Genomic DNA, 20,645 nt, shown 5'->3' with positions numbered 1-20,645 from the left:
GTAGTAGCTATTAGTCGATTTGGTTTTAAGGTGCTTTTATGAAATTTAAGATTTAAATCAGTAATATAAAATATGGAGGCAACTGGTAACAAGAATGGGGAAGACTTTCTGGAATAATCCTATTAATACTCTTAGATCCTATATTTCATATATATATATAACAGTATAAATGAACAAAAAATTATAACCTATGTCATTATAGATTCTTTTACACCAGTGTTCAAAAAACCAGGTTCTGCAACACATTGTCTAAAATGTAATACCATCTATGTTTTTTCCTATACAGTGGATCCATATTCCACAAACCCAACTTTACTGGGGGAGGATGATAAACACTGAATATCTTACTTTCCAGTGGATAAACTTCTTTTAGCACATCTTTGTTTTCCCCTACCTCCAATTATTTTTCAAATAGTAATAAACATGCCATTAAAAGAACCAGTCATGCTATTTATCTTCAGATCTGGAGATTATTTAATGTACTTCCTTCTGCCCTTAAGATATTTAAAGAGGGACTTCCTTGGTGGTCCAGTGGTTAAGAATCCGCCTTCCAATGCAGGGGACGCGGGTTTGATCCCCGGTGGGGGAACTAAGATCCCACACGCCACGGGCCAAAGAAGAGCCCACGCGCCCGCAACTAAGACCCGACGCAGCCAAAAATAAATAAATTAATTAAAAAAAAAAAGATATTTAAAGAAATATTTCTCTTACCCTTTAAAAAAGTATTATAAATTAATTCACGAATAGAGCATTGAAGAAATACTCAACTATCAAAGAGTATAAACATCCACTTACTGATATTAAAACAATTATGTTTCATCGTTATTAACTCTTTTTTAAAAAAGCAGAAGGCACAGGGTAGCAAACCTTCTTATATAATGAGCTTCCTTTCACAGAAAACAAATTTATCCTTGGGAAATCAAACATGAGAAAAAAAGGCTCATCAGGTTTTGAAATTTAATTTCATTAGCACACTTGCTTTACAAAAAGGACAACAGAAAATGATGTAGCTCTTTTAGCTTTTACATTTGCTACTGATTTGTGTTGTATCTTTCATACCTGTAAAGTTTTATCTTCTTATCAGTCACATTAATCCATTCACCTTTAATCTTTGGGAAAAACTGCTCCACTGCTTTTGATAACATAAAACTAAATTGGTATTAATTGTTTCCAGAATGTTCAACCTCCTCCTTGGTCAGGTAACCATAGAAACTATGAATTGACATTAACTAAGCAAATATTATCTTTTGTCCATGCAAATAAGAAAAAAAAACCACATTAAGTATATTACATGCCTTTCCTTCTCTCCAGCTGCCTTAAAGTGTTCAAAGTGTGGCTGCCTTCAATGGAATACTCTAACATCAAACACTCATGCCCAAACCGAACTGGAGGACTAAATCAGTCATTCACATGTAGGGGGCTCCCTATCGGACATGGTTCTAAAAGGAGACTGACTTCATGAAGATGCAGAAAGAGAAAAAAAACTGCTCAAAGTACTAAAAGTAGAAAGCCACTTTTGTGCCCCATCTCTCTCTCTTTAACATACCCAGAATGTGTAAAGAACAGAGGGGATCCTGATTAGTAAAAATGCCTTTCAACATGATTAATTGGTAATCTTGGCACCAGCTGTATAGAACCAAATGCTATACTTTATTAGACAGACACTTGCAAGTTTTACATCTGCTTCATGCTAAGAAAACATCTGCTCTACTCAAACACTTTTCCAGTTTTTATACAGCAATTTATACTTTGCCTGGTGGATAGTGCCAATGAAAAGGTACACCAATAGAAGTTACCCTCTGAAGAACACAAAATGAACAAATACTTCATATTTTAAATTGCACAAGTTCCACAGGGGAAGCACTGTTGAGAGAATAAAAAACATCGTCTCTGAAGATGACAGAAAAAAGCAGAAAGACAAAATAATTGTATTTTTAAGAAATTGTACAGCTAAAGCCATTTAAGTAGCAGTTAATATAGTAATTTAATAGAAGTACTAAAAGGAAATTGGCGTGAAGAAAAAAAAATGACTAATTAATGTTGCCAGGGCATGCAACTAATGATTTGCATGCCCTGGCAACACACAAAAGGTAACAAGCCCTTTTAGACAAATGACACCAAATTTGCAAAGGAACCATATCATTAGTTTAAAAAAATCTCATGTAAGTAACTTTTGTTTATAAAAATTGCCCCCCCCCCCCAAACAACTAGGCAACTGGTAGTGGGGAAGCCATTGAAAGATTAACATTGGGGCTTCCCTGGTGGTGCAGTGGTTGAGAATCTGCCTGCCAATGCAGGGGACACAGGTTCGAGCCCTGGTCTGGGAAGATCCCACATGCCGCGGAGCACCTAGGCCCGTGAGCCACAATTACTGAGCCTGCGCGTCTGGAGCCTGTGCTCCGCAACAAGAGAGGCCGCGATAATGAGAGGCCTGCGCACCGCGATGAAGAGTGGCCCCCGCTTGCCACAACTAGAGAAAGCCCTCGCACAGAAACGAAGACCCAACACAGCCATAAATAAATAAATAAATAAAAATTTAAAAAACTTTAAAAAGAATATCACCAAACATTCCGAGAAGCAACTGGCCCTGAATCTGATCAGGGACCAATTCTAATCTCTTAATAAAAAAAAAAAAAAAAAGAAAGATTAACATTAAAGATAACATTAACATTAAAGATTACATTAAAGACAAATGTAATCTTTCAGAATTAGGTTAACAAATCATCTCACCAAGCAACAGTAGCTCATGATAAGACAGCTGTTCTTAAAGTTCTGTACAGGGAATCATGCCCTCAGCAAACATATTTATGGCACATACATGGTTTATTGTCTGGTTAAATTCATGTCCATCTGTTAGAATGGAATGATTCTTGCCCTAGAGTTGATTAAAAGCCATGACATGTGACAGCTGCCAAGCAGTGTTTGTGACTAGGTCAGACTATTGTTGAAGTGACAGTATTTCCACTGGGCTTGGCTGAAGCAATTATTAGTTGTGGTTCTACCATAGTTACCACCGTGCGGATTAACCCTATTTGGTCTAAAGATTCCTTGCTTTGCAGGAGTATTCAATGGGAAGATGTGCAAATTCTATAAACTCAAATAAATAAGAAAAAATGTTAGCATAAGGAAAAAAGACTTAAAAAAAATTGAGTGACTTGAGTACTTTTGGCCAAATGAGAATTACCTTTCCTTATAACTGAACGTTTATTTGCTGAGGGAACAAAAAGGTGTAAGAATTCAGTCCTTGATCCCAAGGAGTTTAAGTTTCAATGAGAAAGAACAATGCATTTTTTAAAAAAGAAAATGACTGTTCAAGGAAAGACAGGTATCAGTTAGAAGGAATGACAATTCTTTGCCTATTAAACTAGCCTCCCCACTGGATTCTGTGCTTCTAATTGGTATCTTCTTCCTCCAATCGATCTTCATCATTCACTCATTCATTCATCCATCCATCCATTCATTTATTCATTCAACAAATACCTAGTGACCACCAACAATTGACAAGCATTCTTTTGCTGGGAGATTTAGCAGGGAAGAAAAGAGACACAAATCTCTGCCTTCATGGAATTTATAATCTAGAGCAGAAGGAGACGGGAACAAATAAACAAGTAAAATATAAAAAGGAAAGCAGAGAAGTGGTATAGGGAGGGAAGGGGGTGGTGCCGTGATCCTGGAGGTGGGCAGGGAAGGCCTCACTGATGAAGTGACACTGACCAGAGACCGGAAGAGGTGAGGTAGTGAGCCATGTGGATATCTGAGGGGAGAGCCCATCAGTCAGACAAAACAGCCCACATGCACCCTGGAGATCAGCTAGGAAGACAGTGTGGCTGGAGTGGAGGGAACAAGGAAGGGGCAGTAATAAGGTTGGGGGGCTGTAGGGGCAGAAGTAGAATCTGAGATGTAATGTGGGGTTAGGGGCTGGACCACTGAGTCTGGGAGACACAAGGACTCTCAGCTCGTACTCTGAGCTAGAAGGTGTGTGTGCAGGAGGTGGGGAGGTCAGGAGTTTGGTTTTAGACATGCTGAGTTTGAACGTGAAGGGTTTTGAGCAGAGACATACCCCGCTATACATTTAAAAGAATCGCACTGGCTGCTGTGTTCAGAATAGATTCTACGGGGCAAGGGCAAAGCCGGGAAACCAGGAAGGGGGCTGCTGAAGTAATCCTGGTAGAGACAAAGGCGGAGGTTGTGAGAGGTGATCGGATTCTAGATACTGTCAAAAGAAAACTGATTGGGATTTCCTGAAGGATTTAATGTGGGCCACATGTGCCTACTTAATTTAATTACAATTAAAAATTCAGGGGCTTCCCTGGTGGCGCAGTGGTTAAGAATCCGCCTGCCAATGCAGGGGACATGGGTTCAAGCCCTGGTCCGGGAAGATCCCACATGCTGCGGAGCAACTAAGCCCGTGCGCCACAACCACTGAGCCCATGTGCCACAACTACTGAAACGTGCGCGCCTAGAGCCTGTGCTCCACAACAAGAGAAGCCACCACCACGAGAAGCCCGCGCACTGCAACAAAGACCCAACGCCGCAAACAAATACATACATAGATAAATAAATTTATTTAAAAAACAATTAAAAGTTCATTTTCTCAGTTCCTGAGCATATTTGGATAATGGCTAGAGTATTACCACAGCACAGATAAAGAACTCTTCAGCCAACAGAAATTTCTTTTGAATACCTTTTGTTCTAGTGTTTCCCTAATCAGTAAGATCTTAACATTTGGTCTTAGATGTATGCATGCTATATTTAAACAAAAAATATGCATCTAGTCTTTTAAATTTCACTGAGATAGAATTCACATACAATACAATTTACCCTTTTAAAGTGTACAAGTCAGTGGCTTGTACTATATTCATAGAGTTATGAATCCATCAGCACAATCAATTTTGGAACATTTTCATTACCCACACTCCTGGGCTGTCACCCTGCAAATTCCACACGCTCTCTAACCCTAAGCAATCACCAATCTACTTTCTGTCTCTTTAGATTGGCCTCTCCTGGAATTATTGAATATGTGTCCTTTGCGCCTGGCTTCTTTCAATTAGCATGTTTTCAAGGTTCGTCTATGCTGTAGCATGTATCAGCAATTCATTTCAAAACTGCTGAATAATATTCCATCGTATGGATATACCACCTTTTCTTGACCCATTCATCCACTGATGACTTTAGAGTTGTTTCCTCTTTTTGGCTATTATGAAAGATGCTGTTATGTACATTTGTTTACAATTTTTTTGTGGATATGTTTTCATTTTTCTTGGGTATACCCTCAGGAGTAGAATTGCTAAGATTATGCGATAACTCTGTCTGATTGAGGACCTGCTGGACTTTTTTCAAAGTGGTTGCATCATCTTACATTCCCACCAGCAGCGTAGATGGGTTCCAACTGCTCCACATCCTTGTCAACAGTTGTTATTATGCTTTTTATAATAACCCTGCTAGTAGGTGTGAAGTGTTATCTCACTGTGGTTTTGATTTTAATTTCCCTGGTAGTTAATGGGGCTGAGCATCTTTTCATGTGCTTGTTGGCCATATGTAAATCATCTTTGGAGAAATGTCTATTAAGTCCTTTGCTCATTTTAAATTTTAGGTTGTCTTTTTATCATTAAGTTGTAATAGTTATTTATATTTTCTAGATACAAATCCCTTACCAGACATGATTGGTAAGTATTTTCTCCCACTCTGAGTGTTGTATTTTCACTTTCGTGATGGTGTACTTTGGAGCACAAAAGTTTCTAACTTTGATGACGTCCAATTTAACTACTTTTCCTTTAGTCACTTGTGCTTTTGGGTGTTGTATCTAAGAAAGCTTGCCAACCCAAGGCCATGAAAATTTATTTATGTTTTCTTCTAAAAGTTTCATAGTTTTAGCCCTTACATTTGGGTCTATGATCCATTTTGTGTTAGTTTTTGCATGTAGTATGAGAAAAGGGCCCAAATTCATTCTTTTGCATGTAAATATCCAGTTGTCTCCAGACCATTTGTTAAAAAGCCTATTCTTTCTCCATTTGTCTTGGTACCTCTGTTGAAAATCAACTGACCATAAACGTAAGGTATATATTTCTGGACTCAATTCCATTCCATTGATCTATATGTCCATTCTTAAGCCAGCACTACACTCTCTTGATTATTGTAGCCTTGATATTGCAGGTTTTGAAATCAGGAAGTGTGAGTCTCCCAACTTTGTTCTTTTTCAAAATTGTTTTGCCTATTCTGGGTCTCTTATTCCACATAAATTTTAGGATAAGTTTGTCAATTTCTGCAAAAAAATCCACCTGGGATTCTGAGAGGGATCATGTTGAACTTGGGGAGTATTGCTATCTTAACAATATTGTCTTCAATGCATGGATATGGTTTAAGTTTTATACTTTTTGGTTAAATTTATTCCTAAGTATTTTACTTTTTGTTGATGTGTAAGTGGAATTGCTTTCTTTTTTTTTAAATAAATTTATTTTATCTTTGGCTGTGCTGGGTCTTCGTTGCTGCACACGGGCTTTCTCTAGTTGTGGCGAGCAGGGGCTACTCCTCGTTGCAGTGTGTAGGCTTCTCACTGCAGTGGCTTCTCTTGTTGCGGAGCACAGGCTCTAGGCGTGTGGGCTTCAGTAGTTGTGGCGCACGGGCTTAGTTGCTCCGCAGCATGTGGGATCTTCCCGCACCAGGGCTCAAACCCCTGTCCCCTGCATTGGCAGACGGATTCTTATCCACTGCGCCACCAGGGAAGCCCTGGAATTGTTTTCTTAATTTCATTTTTGGATTGCTCACTGCTACTGTATAGGAATACAATTAATTTCTGCATATTGATCTTGTATCCTGCAACCCTGATAAACTCATTTATTAGTTCTAATAGTTTTTTTTAGTGGATTCTATATACGTGTCATCTACAAATAGAGACAGTCTTACTTCGTGCCTTTCATTTCATTTTCTTGCCATTATTTCCCTGACAAACTGTCTAGTACAATGTTGAATACACGTGGCTACAGCAGAAATCCTTGTCTTGTTCCTGATCTTAGGGAGAAAGCGCTCAGTCTTCCATCATTAAGTATGCTCTTAACTGTGGGTTTTTGACAAATGCCCTTTATGAGGCTAAAATTCTCTTCTATTTCTAGATAGTTGAGCATTTTTATCATAAAGGTTGTCAAACTTTGTTAAATGCTTTTCCTGTGTTTTTTGAGATAATCACATGGTTTTTATTTGTGTATTCTACTGATGTGATGGGCTCACCTACTCTATTCCTATTTTGAGTTACGTATGTTACAAAGAATTGACGTTGAATTTTTTTCAAATACCTTTTTTTTACATCTCTTGAGGTACTAACATAGCAAAAAAAAAAAAAAAAAAAAAGTATATATTTCCCAACAATCTCCTTTGCATTCCTGGCAGAAGAATGACTTTTTCATGGTGTGGTATGCTTTAATGTGCTACTGGACTCTCTTTACTAGCATTAATTAGGATTTTGGGTCCAATATTTATAGTGGGATTAGTCTCTGAGTTTTGTTTTTTAAATATTATCTAGATTATATGCAGTTGATCCTCATTATTCATGGATTTCCTATTTGCAAATTTGCCTACTAGCTAAAATTTGTAACAACAAAAATGACAAAAATCAATACTTGCTGTATTTTGCAGTCATTTGTAGACACGTGAGTTGCCTGATGTGCATGGTTCCCAGCTGTGGTCTGCCTCTTGCTCCAGCTCTCATACAGAGATGATCAGAGGATAAAGACAGTAAGGGGCAGTTGCAGCACAGTGCGAGAAGCCCCAGCTCTGGGGCCAGTCACAGAAGGTTTGAATCCCAGCTCTGGCACCAGTTAGTGGATGGCCTCAGGCAACTCACTTAACACTTCTGAAACTCACTTTCTCTTTTGTGAAAAAAAAGAATCTACCAGGAGGAGTTTTTAGGATTTAAGATTGTAACCTATGTGTGATATGAGTGTGTCTATACATATGTACATATTTCCCCAGGAGCCATGGTTCAGTATTCGCTAATTCACTATTCTCAATGACTTTATAGAACATAACTGGTGGGAATAAGAACTGACTGTAGTTATATTCTGATCCTCAGTTTTGGTGTGTAATACCTGATTTATAGCAATAATTTGGAAGTTTTCTTCCTCTTTAGTGTTCTAGAATGGCTCAAATAGCATTGGAATATTTTGGTTCTTTAAGAGTTTGGTAGAATTCCTCCATAAAATCAACAGGGTCTGGTATTTTGGGGATGGGGGATAGGTAGGTACAATATTTTTCAAGTGTTCTCTATCACATCTATAGAAATAATTGTGTTTACTGGGGCCATTTTGGTAATTAATGTTCTTCTAGGGACTTCCCCGGTGGTCCAGTGGGTAAGACTCTGCACTCCCAATGCAGGGGGCCTGGGTTTGATCTCTGGTCAGGGAACTAGATCCCGCATGCATGCCACAACTAAGAGTTCGCATGCTGCAACTAAGAAGTCCGCACGCCACAACTAAAGATCCTGCATGCCGCAATGAAGATCCCGTGCGTGCCACCACTAAGATCCAGCACAACCAAAAAATAATAAGAATAAATAAATAAAATAAATATTAAAAAAAATATTCTTCTAGGAAATCACCCATTTCATCTATTCATCTAATTTGCATAAAATCAAACAAAATAGTCTCATGTGGCTCTTTCTTATTTCATGGTCTCTATGGTTATTTCTCTGTTACCATATTTCATGATCTCTGTAATTATTTCTTCTTTTTTTTGGCCATGCCACACGGCATGTGGGATCTTAGTTTCCCTATCAGGGATCGAACCCGTGCCCCCTGCGGTGGAAGCACGGAGTCTTAACCAATGGACCGCCAGGGAAGTTCCATCTCTGTAATTATTTCTGTGTTATTTCTTATTTTGGATATTTTCATTTCCTACCCCATCTTTATCTTTCTTTCGTTTCTTTAGTTTTCACCCCCCCAAATAACCACTGATTTATGAAATGTTTTCCTACTTTCTAGGTGATCAATTTCTTTTACCTTTATCCCTCCTTCTGTTGTGAGATTTCATAAGTGGAATAATTCATTTATTTCATAATATATTAATTATTTCATAATATAGTATTTACAGCTACAAATTTTCTTCTGAGTACTCTTTTAGGTACATTCCATAATCCTGAAATGTGGTTTTCATCATTTTCTAGATTTCATTTATAATTTCTATAAATTCAGTTTTAATTACCTGTGGCCCAAAAGTTACTTTTTAAATATTTTAAAATTTCCAGATAGTAAGCAATTTTTCTTTTTAATTAGTTATCTGCAATTTTTATTTAAGTGAATGAATAAATTAACAAAAGAGGATACTGTGACCTTTATGCCCAAAGTCAGGAACAAGCCAAGACTATGCGCTATCACACTGTGATTAGAGAATACTGTCCATATAATTTCTGTATTTTTGGATCTGAGATTTTTCCTTACGGCTTAATTTATCAATGTTTTAGTGAATGTTCTGTGGATACTGGAGAGGAATGTATATTCTCTCTTTAGATATTTACAGATTACATCTATCATATTCAATATTTTCACTAGGTCTTCTATATCCTTACTTACTTTTGTCCACTTGCTTTTATATGAACTGGAAAAGAATTAAAACTCCTCAATACTAATGTATTTCTATACTCTTCTTGCATTTCCTGTGGTTTCTGCTTTGTAAATATTGCGATTATCTGATGCATGGATAGTCATACTTGTGGTTTGTATCTTTATCACTGAAATATTGCCCTTCTTTGCCTCATTTAATACTTTGTCTGATACTTTCTTTCCCCTTTCTGCATTTATTAAGTCCTTGTCCACACCTTTGGCCTAATCTGTCTCAGAAGGATTCTTACTGTTCTGGGAGGATCTTATGCATATATGATGTGATTTGGATTTTGCTTTGTGATCCAGAGTTTTTATTAGGTGAGTAAAACCCATTGATACTTATTTAATCAAAAATAATTAGACATACTTGTGTTAATACATATTGTATCATGTTTTTTACTGCTCTTTAGAACAAATCCTTCACTGATCTGTGTCAGCTTGTTTCAATATGTGTGTGTGTGTGTACATGTCTTTAATTTGGAAGGTTGATGTTTTTGTTCTAGGGGTTACCTTTCTTTATAACTTCAGAGGATAACTTAATTCTTTGTTTCTATGGCTAGTATCTACTGACTTCCTGTAACAAGTTATGACAATCTTATGAAATTTATACTTCTCCCCTGCCCAATTTTACTTGATATTATTTTTCTTGGAATTTTCTTTATATATACTGTGTGTGTGTTTCTTGACATCACTTTTAGTTGAAACTTTTTGACTTTTAGCTATAAAAGATACATCAGGATACTTCCACCATCTTTTACCTTTTCTTTCCCTTCCTCTTCTAACTTGTGTTATGTAATTATTACACTGCTATTGTGTTACTATTACATAATAACATTATTATGTTATTACATTATTCATATCATATATATTTTTTTCTGTAACTATTTAGTCTTAGTCCTACAGTTAAATTTCACAATCTTTCTAACATTGTTTTGCCTTTTATCTCTTGACAGGATAAAGTTTTTCCTCTACCAATTTCTCCAGGTGTTCTTAAAAATACATATTTCTCAGAGTCAAAAACATTTGAATGGCGCTTTATATATGATGGAATAACTGGGTTAAAATACATAAATCACTTTCTTTTACGTGAGTCCTTTGTAGACATCATTCAAGGTCTTTGAGTAACTACATGTTACTTGGAAAACTTGGAAGCCAGACTGACCTTTGTTTCCTCATATAGGTAACTTGATCTTTTGTCTGGATGTCCAAAGGTTTCTTACTATTTAGGTACAGCAATTTCGTAGCTATATCCTGCTAATGATTTTTCTAGGCCAAATGTTCCTGGGACCCATCAAGCCCGTTCAGTTTGTAGATTCAAGTATTCCTTTATTTTTGGAAAGTTTTCTTGAATTACAGATTTAAACATTTTTTTCCCCGTTTCATGGTTTTGCTTCCTTTGGGACACAAATTATGCAATCTTGCTGTTGTCTTCCTTAGCTGTCACTTCTCTCTAATATTTTAACTTTACTATTTCTATTTCATTTTGTTTACTTTCATCAGTCCTGTCCAACTTTTCTCTTCTGTGCTTTTTGCAGATTCTGGTGTCCTGTGTGTTGCTTCCTACATAGTCATGATTTCTATTATGGTTATATCTTTAAATATTCTATTTCTTGACTAAGTTCTGCCAGCTCATGTTTCATTTCCTTTTATCTTCCTACAAATCTCGTTGAAGATGGTATATACATTCTTACATTCCTGCTTTGAATTCACCTTCTACAGTGGCAAATGCTCTATTATGTTTTTTAACGTGACATGTTTGGCCACAATCATCACGCTTCTGCTGTAAAAGTTTTCTGGTTCTTCATGTATCATTTGTTCTTGTTTTTCTCTTCCCTTTCTCTTGCAGTGTCATTGTACAGATCCTGTGCTAGTTCCTTTCTGATTACTAGTCATTTCTAAATGTGGCAAGTTCTTACCAAATCAGCTACATGTAGGGCAGAGGCCTGGGACATAACTCAGGCCAGCAAGAATTTTTCTGGTGATACAGAGTGGATTACAAGAGTGAGCTCTTTAGTCTTTTCCTCATTTTAGTCTTCAGAGATCGGCAACTTCAGGGCTGTTGAAAATGCAAGTCTTCTCTCTTTATCCTGGTCTGCTTAAACTCTACTTTTACAAAAATGGTTTGTCTCTGTGATTACTCCTTTCAGCCTACCTTGTTTCTCTTTCACACCAAAGTGTATACAGGAAAGCTTCTGTCATTACTCCTCACATCTAGTCCCATGGTCTCACACGGGGGACCACTGGTTTATCCCTCAGGATATGCCAGTGACTTTGAAGGACTAAACTTCGGCAGCTTTATCTAAAATCTGCAGCTTTGAGAGTTCTCTCTCAGCATCTTTCTACACTCCTTGGAGTTTCACTGGATTTGGCAGCCCTTCCTCATATATTGTGGTTCCAGATTACAGACCTCTCTTAGTTTCATCAAAGAAGGAATCTGACTATTTTTCATTTTCTTTCATTGCTCTGAGGTAATTCTAAAAAAAAGAAGGAACTGACATCTTTATCCTGCTGCTTTAAAATGAGAAGTTAAGTAAGCAATTTTAGGGGTCTAACCACACAATTAGAAACAATCTACCCCAAGTTGGGAGCATGGAAATAGTGAAATGACCAAGGGTATAAAAATGTCAAAAATATTAAAGTATATAGCTATTCATTTATATAATAATTGTGAGTGTTTGTGAAAACATATAATTGTATATGGAAAAAGCACATGATGATTGTAAAAACTATCTATATTGGGGTCATAAATAAGTAAAATATATACACGTACAGGATGAAGAATGGAAGGGAAAAATGAAAATTGTTTTTTGCTAATGGTGAATACTAAGTAATGTTTTTCATTAAAAAAAGTTTTTGTTGTTGTCACAGTATGGTGTGTGCAATAAAAAACACAATGTTCCAAAAAGAAAAACAATCGAGACCATACAGAGATTCACTCCAGCACCTACGAAACACAAATCATTAAAAATGCAATGACTGGCTCCCCACTTGCCAGTACTAACTATGTCCTATCCCTGGAGGCAAGCTCCAAAGGTGCATCCTTTTGCTCCAGTTCCAACCCAGGTTCTTTACAGCAGCCAGGTGTCTCCCTGCCTCCCCTGCCTACACCACTCCCTCACCCCTAGAGGTTAACTCTACTCCAACAGACCACTGTCTACTCAGCACTGATGATGTGCCAGGCACTGTAACGGGAGCACAGCAAGTAAGAGTATGGGCTTTAAACCCTTTAGTTTGTTTTGTTTATAATAAAGAGCAGCAAAAAAAAAAAGCAGGTTGCATTTAAAGGACAAGTTAGAGTTAAAATGTTTGGGCTTTGGAAACAGCCAGATTAAATAAAATAAATGTAAAATGCACCTATAACAGTGCCAAGGACATAGCAGACATTCAATCAAGGATATTAAAAAAAATCTCTTATACTTTAAATTTCGCAGCAAGGGCAATATAACACAATGGTTAAGACAACAGGAAACTAACTTTTTAATTTAAAAACTATGCTAGGAAAGGATACTACATACACATTTTCTGTGACCATTTAAACCAACATCTTCTTCTTTTCAGCTTTCAAGTTCCTCTGTCCCAGGGTTCCCACATACGAAATACTAACACTTCTATGAACATTTAAAAAACTTACTTTGAATGCATAAACTGAATGTATGATTAGTCTATTTTATTAGCAATATTTTTACTCTCTGAATAATTACAACTAATTCAAAGTATTCAAAAGATCAAAGTATTTACATAAAAAACTAGTCTGGCAATTTTGGTAAGTTATAACTCAAATAAAAAAGGGAAATAGATTTACACTTCTCAAATATTCCCATCATCCCCCAGGATGAAAACGATGTAAAGGAGTAAATTTAGGAAGGCGTATAAACTCTGAAAATGAGCTTTCCCTTTGGCTAAATAATACCGTTGATCAGTAATGGCTGATTTCATTGGTTTATTCACAGAAAATGTATAAGCACTTTAAAATTAAAGTTCAATTTAAATAAAATTTAAAATTTAGTTCCTCTGTTGCACTAGCCACATTTCCAGTGTCCAATCACTACATCAGGCTGGCAGCTACTGTACTGGACAGTGTAGATTTAGATCATTTCCTTCAGTACAGAGAGTTCTGCTGGAGACCACTGGGTCTAGATAATTCTAAGATGAAAAATAAGCCAGCCTATCATCTGGTTTGAGAAATGATTACAACATCTGAGGATTCCTCTTGTGACACAGGGGTGAAAAAAAAAACAGAGAGAGCTTGAACAGAGAGGGAGAAACGCACCAAGACTTTGAGCTCAACTTTAAGTGTAAGGGGTGGGGGTGGTGCGGGGAGGCCTGTGAGAGGGTGCGCCTGTCTCCCAGCTTCTCCCAGCCTGTGTCTGAGGCAGAGACAGAATCTGGCCTCCGGTCTCTTTCTTCTCACGCTACATACTCCTCAAACAATCCTGCCCACACAGCTACAAGCTGGTAACATGAAAAGGTCCATTTCCAACACACACGGAACTCCTGCCTTCAGATCCATAAATCCAGCTCCCCTTATTCCGTATCTTTACTTGGATTGTTTTGAAAGTGACTCACAATGTATCCAAACCTGAACTCATCATTTCTTGCCTCACTGCCTCCTGCATATAAAAAGAATGTGGTTGGCCTTTGTCTCCAGTTCCTGAGAGGTAGCCAATAAACCCTTGAATTTCCTTGTGACAAGAGTATCTTTGTTATCATGGTGGGCTCCTTGGCCCACATCTGACAGCTTGTGCTAACAGGTGACTCAGGGTGGGCCCCTAGATGTTTTTGCTAAGGAGATGACTCAGGATGGGAGCTGGCCAAGCCAGAAAGACCAACCGTATGCTTAGAGGGTTGGCGCTCTGAGCCAACAGATATCAGCCCGACCTCTGGCAAGTGGAGAGCAGCTGGAGATTGAGTTCAACCTTGTGGCCCATGATTTAATTAATCATGCATATATAACGAAACCCCAGTAAAAACTCTCAACACCAGAGCTCAGGTAAGCTTCCCTGGCTGGCAATACTCTACACATTGTCGCACACTGATGTGCCAGGAGGGTAATGCATCCTGACTCTATAGGAAAAGGACAATGGAAACTTGGGAGTCTGGGACTCTCCCAGACTTTGCCCAGTGTGCCTCTCCCTTTGGCTGGTTCTGATTTGTATCCTATTTCTATAATAAAACTGTAATTATAAGTATAGAGCTTTCCTCAGTTCTGTGTCATTTTAGTGAATGGATAGCCAGTTGGTCAGAAGTGACAGTAGCCTGGGGACCGCCAAAGTTGTGACTGGCTTCCGAAGTAAGGGTCAGTTTTGGGGAGGACTGTGCCCTCAACCTATAAAGTGTGGCTTAACTCCAGGTAGCTGGTCAGAAGTCACTGTACTCTTCAGATTTTCTCCTCCCACAGGGTTCATGATCATAGCGAATGAAGATCTACCCGTCTATCCTTCTGCTAATGGGAGAAAGAAGGTCATCACTGATAATTCTTCCTCCTCAACTGCACTCCACACAAACGATGAATCAGTACATCCTTCTAACTCCTGCCCGGTCTACAAAGCCCTACATGGCCTGGCCTTTTCTTCAGGTTTCTTGATGATGGGGTATACCTATTTAAGGGTGCTAGTAGGGCCACGTATAAGCTTTAAATTAAAGAGCTAAACTTACAGTTTAAAATTATGTGATCTCTTTCACCATGTCTCCTTGCTATACAGTTACTAGCATTTAATTTTGACTTTATGCCCACAAAGGGAAATTTCAGGCTTTATTCAAAATGCTTGTACTAATAAATAAGTTTTAAATTTCTTAATTCCAGGGAATCTGTTTATAGGTACTCCATTTTAAAGAGACAGGTGAGTAAAATTTTTCTTGACAAGAAAAACTACCAACTGTCACTGAAGGGTAAGAATTATTATTTTTTGGTACCATGATTATTTGTATAAAGATATGTCCATGCTGTATCTAATAAAGTAATATGACAGGTTTTAAAAATAAACATACTAGAAATTACTCATAAAAATAAAATTTGTCATTCAAAGCAGTCTCCTTTGGAGATTCATTCCAATAACGGAGCCAAAGCTCAAAATATTTTGGAAAATTCTCTTTGGGAACTGTCTTTACATTCTGTATAGATACTTCTGAATACTCTCATAGATGATAAATCTTTGCCCTGTGAAAGTCAATTTTACCTTTGTAAGCAACTAATCATTAAAAGCTATGGTGGGGGGCTTCCCTGGTGGCGCAGTGGTTGAGACTCTGCCTGCTAATGCAGGGGACACGGGTTTGAGCCCTGGTCTGGGAAGATCCCACATGCCACGGAGCAACTAGGCCCGTGAGCCACAACTACTGAGCCTGCGCATCTGGAGCCTGTGCTCCGCAACAAGAGAGGCCACGATAGTGAGAGGCCCGCGCACCACAATGAAGAGTGGCCCCCGATTGCCGCAACTAGAGAAAACCCTAGCGCAGAAACGAAGACCCAACATAGCAATCAATCAATCAATCAATAAATCTTTAAAAAAAAAAAAAAAGATATCCCCATCCCTTAGGTCTCCTTCCATGGAATCCTAGAATTCCAGTTCTAGAAGACACTCAGCAATCACATCATTAACTCTTCTCCTTTTAAAAAAAAAAGCCATGGTGGGAAATAAGGTAAAAGATCATGACATTTTTGATGAAAAGAAAGGTACATTTGGATGAAAAACACTGGCAATGTGCAGTGTTTTGGATGAAAAGCGCTGGCAATGTGTAAGTTTTAAGTGATATACTTGCTCTGAACCAAAGCCAAATTAAAGGATGTCGGGGGGGGGGGCGGGGAGAGAGAGAGAGAGAGAGAGGGAGGGAGGGAGGGAGGGAGGGAGGAGAAAGACAACAAGGAAACTGGTATTTAAAGAGTCACACACTCTCTTGAAAATCTGATGACAGTTATGGCTTCCTCTCCATCTTTTGCTTATACTATTGGAAAGGTACACCACATCAACGTCATCTACGGAGCCAGATTAAAACTCCTTGGTTTAGAACAGTAGCTTTGGCTTTCTTTTTCTTTCTTTCTTTTTTTTTTTTTTTTTTACTGTACCCAACAGGAAAAAAAAAATTTATACTGTGACCCAGTTTGTACATACATACATATAATTAAAATAAAAGTTTCACAAATAATTATCAACCTTACTATGTGACAGTATTCTCTTGTATTTGATTTCATTATGAAAAATGCTACTTATGACCTACTATACCAACTTCACAATCTACAGCTTGAAAAATACTGGTTTAGAGTAACTGATGCATAATATGAATAAACTAACGAAAATGGGAAAACTCACTTGATTATAAAAATTCTGATGTTATTTTAAACTAACAAAGAAAAAGTCATTTTACTCTATAGCCAAACCTTTCAAGAGACTGGATTCTTTATGGCAAAACGGAACTGTCTTGGTCATTCATCTAAATGGCTAATTAACTACTGGAGACACTGATGGGTAAATCATACAATGTTCATACCTTAATATTAGAAAACCACAAATCATTCTCATGTAAAGTAGCCAGGTAGACAGATGTAAGAAGTCCAATGCAAAGGGCAACAGTTCCACCAATTGTAAATGACAGAATCGTCCATAATCTTCTATTGGTACAACCTTTTAGAAAAATGAACAGATGAAAAACCAAGTCAGTAAAGGATTTAGCAGTTAATAGTTCTATTTCAGACTGTCAAACGTGCCAAGTTCCAGCTGCCTGTCAGTGGTGAAGCTTTCCGTGTCTCCAGCAGACAGCTAGGGGTTCCGTTTTGTGATTCCACAGACCTTTTTATACTTTTCATACTTTTATTATAGTTTTATTTCCCCACTGTATCTAACTGTTCGTTTGTCCATTTTGCCAACTAGAATGTAAGCGTCTTGAGGACAAGCATACTATCTTATTCATCTTAACACCTAGGACCTGTGCTTGACCTAGTTTAACTACTAAGTTTCTTAAATAGAGGAATAAATGGATTACAGATCTAAAATATAAACAGTCTTTTAGATCATCTACTTACAATGTGTGGGTTATACATTAAAAGCTACTCCCAAACTTGATTACTTAAAATTTTAAACCCCATCACACAAGTTAAAGGAATATAAACGAGGAAACATATTTACAGTACATATAAGAAAGGTTAAATATCCTTAATATAGGATACTTTCAGGACAATAAAAAAAATGAATATTTCAGTAGGAAACTGATTAAGGACATGAACAGGCAATGCACAGAAGAAAAAATGGCCAATAAACTTAATAGAAAAAAAAAAGTTAGTATTAATGAAATGCAAGGCAAAACGAAGAGCTATAACTTTTACAATACTGGCCAATTTGATAGCTTAAAAATGCTTAGTACTCTGTTTTGGTAAGGATACAAAAAATAGACTTTTTTTAAAAAAAATAGACATTTTTTAAACACTGCTGGTGTTAGAATAAATTGATACCTCTCTGGAATGCGACACGGCAATAGGAAGTAAAAGCCACCAAAATAAGCACCCTATTTGACCAATAATTGTAAATCTAGGCATACACCCCAAAGAAATAAAGTTTTAAACAAACATGTGGCCACAAGGATATTTATCACAGTTCAGTTTGTACAGGTAAAAGGTTAAAAATCATCTAAATATTCAATAAGAAATTAAATAAATTATGCTACAGTCACACAGTGACTACACACTGACAAAATTTTAAAAATACATTGACTGACGTATGTTCATAACACAAGAGAAAGATAGCAAGTTACACAACAGCGTGTAGGATCTCAATTTTGAGAAAAAACACATCTGAATGCCTGTAGGTGTACATGTACAGAGAACAACATTTAGATAGCAAGATAATCAAAGTGTCATAGGTGGTAATCTCAGGATGAGTGGGTTTGCGGGAGTATTTTTTCCTTCATTTTTGCTTTTCTTTAGTTTTCATTTTTTTTTCTGACATGCATAAATACTGCTTTGGTAAAATGAACAGTCCTCAAAGTTATGTTTTAATTTAAAAGGACAAACTTGAACCTGTATTTGTTTTTATATAAGATTTTCAGAAAGTACTCTGTATTGTCCCAAATTGCTGATGGCTGAGTTGGGTGGCATGACTGATCAATACAGATTACTTTTATTTTATAAAACTGTTAACCCCCACCAAAAAAATAAATAAATAAAAAATAAAACTGTTACCCCAAATTACTTTACTAGCTCTAGCTGCAGCTGATGTAAACTCTGTCAGATATCCAAAATGGCTGATGGACATGGAATTTTTCATGCTTTTAAAAATCCTGACCATGCTTAGCCTAAGAAAGCAACTCGGGAAGCAAGAAGTTGGTAATTAATGCCATCTGATGTATGGCTTAGCAAGAGTCTTCAACATTATTTAAACAATTTACCAAATTCTGACCACTTTTCCCACCAAAAAAAAAAAAAAAAAAAAAGCAAATTAGAAAATTTCAGGAATTTAACTGAAAATAAAGAATGAAAGAAAGTTTGATTCATCTTTCAATACTTTAATGAAATGAGAAACTCACCCATGGTAAGGCTGTCTAGTTGTGAATAGCATACACAAACCAGAAAAATTAGAAGTAGACTAAAATCCGAACAGTGGGAAAAAGTATTACAAAAGTCAAAGGATCAGACTGGCGTAACTATACTGAACAGGCAGCTGAGAAGCAAAGGGCTATAATCAGAGGTCTTTTATCTAATCATAACTGTAAAACAAATATCACATTGCAATCAAATCATCTGTAAAACTAAAATATCCGGGTAACAGAATAAGTTTCTTCACCTACTAGGTCTCACCAAATTTTTATCCTATTGGAGAGTGATTATTTCAATATGCAGACAAAAAAGCAATCCAAAATGCTGCTTTAATTTAAATCACCTACTAGATGGCAATTTATTTTCCAACTTCACATTTTCTTCTTGTGCCACGTAATCCTCTGAAACTTCTGTGGTTTGTATTCCTTTTCTTTGCCTGATGGATATCATGGTGTCAAAGACTCACATGCATTGTTCTTCCAACCACTCCTACAAACAACACAGAAGTAAACCACCATCCATATGTCAGTACCCTCTCTGCCAAATACAGCCTGTGCTCATCTGTGTTTTGGAGACTTTACCTGAGCCATTTTCCCTCTCTTAGCACGCCCTCCCATTTTCCCATCCAAACCTTAACCAGCTATCAAAGCTACTCTCAAGACACAACACAACTATTTCTTTAACACAACCACATTTATGAAGCGCCTGTCCTGTGGCAGGCACTGCGAAGAGTTAGGAGCACAGGTGAGCATCACAGACAAGCCCCTGCCCTTCTTCCAGGAAGCCTTCTTTCTTGGGATGAACCAACCCCTACTGATCTCTCCCCTTCCCGAGTCATAGCAGTTACCACGTATTTTGTCACATAGTTAGGTAGTTTTATATTATTTTCTATAGTACCAACCATGGAAAAGGTATTAAGTAGTAAATTTGTTGATCGTTGATAGTCTGATTTTGAAGAACGGAAACACTGTTTTGTCTCCGGTATCTGGATTTTGATACTGGTGTTCCTTCAAACAATTCACACTGGAAGCTTTAGGAATATGCCTCAGTGGTGATGGCGGGGGTGTGCCAATCAGGGCAGCTGCTACACCAGGCAGCAACAGTGGGAGTGACGGCAGGGAGCAGGAGCCTGGTTTGGAAGCAGCAAGTGGGAGGCAGGGGAGTGGTGGCAGTGAGTAAGCTGGCTACAGTCCCCCGGAACATCCTGCGTCACTCCTCCGACGAATGAACAGCGTTTAACTATTTATTAACTATGACCGGTTGCCGGACACGACTGTCGGGGCAGTTTATTAATTCCTAAAGGTAAACAAGTTGCTCTACTGAAAAGAACACACCAATCAACGTTATACAATTCATCCATTCATTCATTCATACAAAAAAAAAAATCTCAGAAGCAAAAAGGTGCAAGCACTGAAAATGGAGAATCTGGAGCAACAGGGAGAAAAGGAGTGTGGGCAAAGTCGTACCTCTAGAGATGAGCTTACCCCCAAATTACCTCATCCTAGAATCATGCCCTTTCTAAGGGCCCCAAGCGG

At 37.6% G+C, this 20,645-nt stretch overlaps 1 protein-coding gene across 6 annotated transcripts in view; it reads right to left on the bottom strand.

Moving 5' to 3' along the window:
- DPY19L3 (dpy-19 like C-mannosyltransferase 3) overlaps nt 1-20,645 on the bottom strand; it is an 81,220-nt gene that overhangs the window by 49,001 nt on the left and 11,574 nt on the right. For 3 of the 6 annotated variants that reach the window (XM_082366491.1, XM_082366494.1, XM_082366493.1), the window contains exons 2-3: nt 19,458-19,599; nt 17,073-17,206 (exon numbers count right to left, since the gene is read on the bottom strand). In XM_082366491.1, the coding sequence (XP_082222617.1) occupies nt 17,073-17,206; nt 19,458-19,560 (237 nt within the window). In that variant the 5' untranslated portion in view covers nt 19,561-19,599. Of the gene's footprint in view, nt 1-17,072; nt 17,207-19,453; nt 19,600-20,011; nt 20,240-20,645 lie in introns of those variants that run through there. The other 3 variants (XM_082366496.1, XM_082366495.1, XM_082366492.1) reach the window with 2 other exon arrangements.

This window comes from Balaenoptera borealis (genome assembly GCF_965194805.1).
Source record: "Balaenoptera borealis genome assembly, chromosome: 19".
Lineage (NCBI taxonomy): Eukaryota > Metazoa > Chordata > Mammalia > Artiodactyla > Balaenopteridae > Balaenoptera > Balaenoptera borealis.
Note: the sequence above shows the minus strand (reverse complement) of the source record. Positions and strands in the feature narration are given on the sequence as shown.